A 6255-nucleotide genomic window follows, 5' to 3' on the forward strand; every position below is an offset into this window, starting at 1 on the left:
GGGGAGATGGCTCAGTGGAAAAAAAAACATTTAAGATGAAGAAATAAAAGGATTAATGTCAGAAATATAAAATCAATTGAAACGAAAGTAAATGAATTAAATAGTTGGTAGCACAAAATTGAAATGGAAAGATAAAAATTTAAATTTCACAATACTAATTCATTGAAATGTAAAACTAAAGTAATCTAATTAAATAATTCAACATAGAAAAACAGTTTAAAATACTTAATCATTATAAAGGACTACCATGGAAGTACCAAAAGAGCATATCATATAGCTTTCAAATAAAAGAATTGAAGATAGCACATTCGGATTTCTCTAACCAAAACCTGTGAACTAATGGAGTCAAAAAGAGCTGATTAAGAACACTTTTTAGGTTAATAGGACTATTTTTTTGGGTGACACTTGCACCGAATACAATGGAAAAGCAAAACAAAACAAAAAACCCTACCTATCATTTTGTTTGTCCACCTTTCTTTATAGAAAAAAAAATAAAACTTTTCATTGTCCTGATAACATACTTTCAGAATATCTGTGGCTTGTAACAAAAATGGACTACTTCTCTTTCAATATTTTTTTATACATTTCTTTCTGTATTTTAGGTAAGGATCTAAAGGTTGTTCAGGGTCTCACTAATCAGTAAAAGATCACTACTAGATTGGATTTATAGTGATCCATCTGTTTACAGCCTCCCAAGAGCTGGGATTACAGGTGTGCACCACCACGCCCAGTCTCCATTGCCATCTCAGCGAGCTCTGGGGGCGAGGCAGGCATGGCAGGCCCAGGGATTGAACCCCCAGCCCCTGTGCCTGCTTGCAGGTGCTTTAATCCGCTGAGCCATTTGACTGGCCCTCTCTTTCAACTTTTACTGATCAAGTAGATTGTTTTTTGTATTCCTGTCGGGTAAAGTCAAAAAGGATAGGATGAGTCTCAGTGAAGATGCTGTAAGTATCACGGTGTCAGTCAGATGAGCAAGCTCATGGGATAATTGACATTCTGTCCTATCTACAGAAGCAGAGCTTATTTCTCATCTTTAACCTCATTCATAAGAAATGAGTCTTTTATTTTTCACTGACTAGTAGTCATTTTTTAGAGGAGATGGGATATGAATTCTATTTATAGTTGACTCATTTTCATCTTGCTAAAGAGACAATGTCTAACACAAAAAATAAAAATTTGCCACATACCTGTACTTGCAGTATTCTGGGAAAATAAGATAGAAACATCATAAGTTTGAACCCTTCCTGGGCAACTTAGCAAGATCTTGTCTCAAAAAATTTTTCAAAGGCCCGGGGTTCAATCCTTAGTAACACACACACACACCACACACACACACACACACACACACACACACATACACACACACACAGTCTTACTTTTTCATGGCCAGTTTTACTGATTCTTTCATTATCCCTAACTCATTTATCTGACATAGTACTATGTAGGTTTTTTTTTTCCCCCTCTACCTAGTAGACTGCTCTTTGACTTTCTGTACCAGTGATGGTGTACCTTTTAGAGCTTTCAGTGACAGCAGATAGCTGACTGTACCATACATTCAGCACCACTACTCTAACCACCAAGTGTATGTGCCACAATTTAGTTCACCTATAAATGCTTGGAAATGGCACACAGCGAAAGGTTTCAGTTCTAAAAATGTGTCCCCATTTCAGATACCTTTTGACAAGTCCATCTTTTTCTGATCCATCAGCTATAAGTTGGAGGTTCCCATGTTCTCTTCTACAGATTTGCTACTTTGCCTTACTGGCTCTAGAAAGGACTTTATGTACTACTACCAGCTTATTATATATGGTATTCAACTCAGAAACAGTGAAAGAGACGTGTGTAAGCCAAGAATGGGAGAAGGGTCATCATGCTGTCGTGCTTTTTTGCACATGCCATCCTCAAAGAATTTGTATGTTTACCATTTAAAATATTGAAGACAAACTCACTAGTTTTCTTCTAGAGGACCATTACATAAGAGTGATTGAGGAAATCATTGACCCTGGGTGATCAGTCCCAGTCCTTGACCTTTCGGAAGAGCTCTGGGAACAGGATGGAATGTTTCAGTGCTGAGCTCAAAGTGACTTCCTCTGGCAACCGTTTTGCATTCTGAAGCTGCATATGTTCTTGTCAACTATTGCTTTAACGTTAATTCTGGCATATTTGAAAGGAGCTTTTATGAATAACAAAGATAATCATGTCATTCAGGAAAGTCCAAGAATTTCAGAAGCTCTGTGTCAAGAATTGGAGACAAATATCAAGTATATCTCTTTATATAATCACAAGTACCTTCCAAAATAAAACCTACTCACTGTGACTATTAGTTTTTCCTAAAAGTTATATAAAACTAGTAATTCTTTCTTAGGAAATCACCCATATACAAAGTAACACGTATTCCCTTTTTCTTCTCACAAACTGATATAATGAAAAGACTTTTAAGGACGATGTAAGGGCTGGAAAAAATAGATTTTGAAAATAATGTGTTAATATTATTTAAAAGAAAAATCATCTGAAGGTGACTAAGCAGTAAAAAGCTGGAAAAACTAGATTAATCATTTTATGTACTTTTAGGGCTTACCCTTAAAGTATGATGTTTTGACATGCTGAGTACTTTGGACAAAGGGAAATTGGGAGGCTTGAGGAGCTGTCTTAGAATCATAGTTTCTCTAACCTTTTCTGGTTTCCAGCTCCCAAGCTCAAGGAGATCTGTCTTAGAAGATGGCTAATTTGACCTAAGGGAAGTTAAAAGCAAAAACAAAACAAAACAACACCAGAAGCAATTATCTTGTGCTTCTTCCTTAAAAATCTCATTAATCTGAAAGATTAAGTCATAGAAAAGAAGACCAAAAGTTGTGTAATATTTACACTAAAAGCATCATGTGTTCTTTTGAAGACTGACACCTGACAGTCTACCTGTATGGTAAGACAATCTTTGTTACAATGGAGGTCTGTCCTTCATCTTTGACCCAGGCTAATGTCTGTTGCTCAGGCCCAGAACTCTTAAAAATCCTTTATGGCCCTTGGAATATTGCCTGTAGTTCTGTCTTCTTTTTCCCTCTCCCCTATGAGATGGTGTTGAAGTTTCAATTATGTGGCCCATTTTTTAGTTTTCATGTTTTCTATGGCCCTTGTGCACACTAATGAATTAGTTTACATTCTTTCCTGTTAATCTGCCTATTGTCAGTTTATTTCAGCAGCCTTGAAGATTTGAGCCTTCAGAGGTAGAAAAAAAGTTATATAAAACTACTAATACTTTCCCTTTACCTCGTGTAGCCAAAAGAAGAAAAGGAAATTTAAAATATAGAAAACAAGATAAGTTTAAATGACTATGAATAAGTAAAGTTAAAAAGGAAAAATGGAGGGAGAAAAAAACTGAAAAAGTATAAAGCAAAATGCATTTTTACAATAGTAAAAATTAAAGCATTAAAAAGTAAATATAAGGGCCAGCCAAATAGCTGAGTGGATTAAAGTGCCAGCAAGTAGGCACAGGGGCCAGGGATACAATTCCCTTGCTTGCCATGCTGGCCCCTGCTGCCCACAGCACATGGAGATGGTAATCGAGACTGGATGTGGTGGTGCACTCCTGTCATCCCAGCTCTTGGGAGGCTGTAAACAGATGGATCATTACAAGTCTGATCTAGTGAGACCCTGAACACCCTGTAGACCCTTACCTAAAATACAAAAAAAAAAAAAAAGTATAGCCAGATATAATGGTTCATGCCTATAATTCCAGCACTTGGAAAACTGAGGCACAAAAATCACTGGGAATTCCTTGAACTGCATTGCAAGACCCTGTCTCAAAACCAAATAAGACACTAAAAAACAAAAAATCCCCACCAAAATAAATAAAATTGTAATGCATTAAGAATATTTCCCTATATGATGAAACACATACACCCATTGTTTGAAAAAAAAAAATGTAAACCTGTCCTTCTTGGTTCATTTCCCAAATTCTGAGATCATGAGACATAAACATGAAGAGCTAGATAACCAGTGGGTCTTTGTTCTTTATCAGGGCCTGGGCTCAACTGCTTGAATATTCTTTATCAAATCTGTGAAAGTGAGAAGCAAACTTTTTACAAACAACCACAGAAGAGCATAGTTAGCCAGTCCATCAGTGGGCCTTCTGTACATCCAGGAACTACACAGCTGCGAAGAGCTTGATTCAAAAATTCATCTTTAGTATTTATTTTATTAGTTACCTAGGTATTTTTGGACATCTATGCTTTTTGAACATAGAGCTATTATCTTCTTTTTAATAGTAACTATTCCACTAAGAACTGTAGCAGATATTTAAATGACTAGAACAGATGAATTGTATTTGCATATCATTTCTATACTGCTGAAAGAGCCTTGTAAATGAGTGCAGCGCCATGGTGTTCAGGGACTAGAAAAAGAAACTTGGGAACTCATAGATTATTATCAAGGTAAAGGTACTTATTCCCTGGGTGGCAAAGTCTACCTATTCTAGCTTTTATTATCCCTAGGATAGTGCTCTATTTATTTCAGGAGTACAGAAGTTTTAATTGGGTATGTCATGTTTCAAAGACAAAAGAAATGCCTAATTCACTCTAACAAACTTGTTAGTCACTGTTTATGCCAAGAGGATTTCTGCTCTACAGAGAATAATATTACTTCCCTTTTTCTTTGTTGGTAAATCAAAGTTTTACATTGACCTACAGCAGTCAAGCATACTTTAAAGCAAAATCATTTCAGTCTAGCATACAGATGTATTCTTTCAGCTTTATGTATTTTTACTCCTATTTTAAAATGTTATATTTCAATATTCACAAGTAATAAAACAAAATTTGTTACTGATTTATATGAAAAGAAAAATAATCATAGGGTTTGATAAATTTTAATTTTAATAACATTAGAAGATATTTTATGATTATATATTTTTCTTTTAGCGTTGTTAAGTTACTTGCAGATTTTTAGTTGATTGAAAAGATCTTGATAGTAAGTTGTGTAGCCAGTGTTGGGATGATCTGTGGGAGCAGCTTCACCCATGTACCTCGGTTTCTATTTGTCATGAAGTCACAGTTTTTCTAGAATTGTGGTTTTTACGGTTTACCCTGCCCAGTGGAGGATCTTTCACTTGAACAAAAGGTTTTAGTAGGGGGCATTAGACTTTCAGTCTCCCCTAGTTCTGTTACTATTTGCTTTGTTCAGCAGTCACTGTGATCCTCCTGGCAGGGAACAAGATCCAGAGAACAAAACTAGTAGTGACTGTGTAGATAAAAAGGCAAAGAATTCTGCTTTTAAGGCAAAGAGGGAATAGTCTACAAAAGAATGAAAATGGGAATAAAAGTGTAGCATTGTTAACCCACATACCTATTGTACTTTTGAAAATCTTAATACTGTAGAAAAAATGTGACACTACAAAGATACATAATTATATGACTTAAAATCTTGTAAAAGGTCATTGTTTGGTTCCTCATTTAGCCAAAAAAAAAAAAAAAAAAAGGCTAGATTATTTATAATTGAAAAACCACAGAACCTTGTTTTTTAAAATGACAGGACACTGTTTCAGCAGTATATCAGGTACCATAATATATAATTTATTCCCTTCCAGAACAACTCTTTAGATACTGTGAAGATGATGGGGTCAAGATGAGTACTTCAGAGAAGAATGGGAAAGAAATGTCAGAGCAGACCTTACAGAAGGTAGTGTAATCTTTAAGATATTGAGCTGGACAAGTTAAATCTGGATTTTAACATAAAGGATTATATTTTAAAACGAGTGCTCATACATTTAAACCTTATGTGAATCCTTAATTTAAATTCATAATTCAAAATTATTGGCTCACCAAAATAGGATAAAAAATCAATGTTAATAAAATAAATGTGTAAATACTTGTGCTTCTGTTGACATAGATTAAAAATATTTTCAAATATAAAATGGAGAAAATAAAAATAATAGAAGTTAGCAAAATTTTGACTATATACTCCTATTTCTTATAACTGAGCATTTTAGAGTTAAAATGGTTCATAGAGAGATGGTCTTACAGCAATGCAAACATCCATATTTACAATATGTGAGCTGAAAACTTAAGCATGGTAAGATAGTAAGATGATAATATGTATGATTTTTAAACTTTAAAATATCGATGATTTATCTTGTTTTATATGTTTCTATCATGATTGAATATACTTTTCTGTTTTAAGAATAACAGCTATATCACCCTTATAGTCACAATACAGCATGTCTGTCATTAATAATAAAATACTGTTTTAAAATGTTAACGTTTATCT

At 34.5% G+C, this 6255-nt stretch overlaps 1 protein-coding gene across 1 annotated transcript in view; it reads left to right on the forward strand.

Annotated features, from left to right (window-relative positions):
- The window catches only part of Cntln (centlein), a 378305-nt gene that overhangs the window by 226562 nt on the left and 145488 nt on the right, over positions 1-6255 (forward strand). The window contains exon 15 of the mRNA XM_023715856.1: positions 5576-5667. Within this exon, the coding sequence (XP_023571624.1) occupies positions 5576-5667 (92 nt within the window). The remainder of the gene's footprint in view (positions 1-5575; positions 5668-6255) is intronic.

Source organism: Octodon degus, unplaced genomic scaffold (genome assembly GCF_000260255.1).
Source record: "Octodon degus isolate 3935 unplaced genomic scaffold, OctDeg1.0 scaffold00044, whole genome shotgun sequence".
Lineage (NCBI taxonomy): Eukaryota > Metazoa > Chordata > Mammalia > Rodentia > Octodontidae > Octodon > Octodon degus.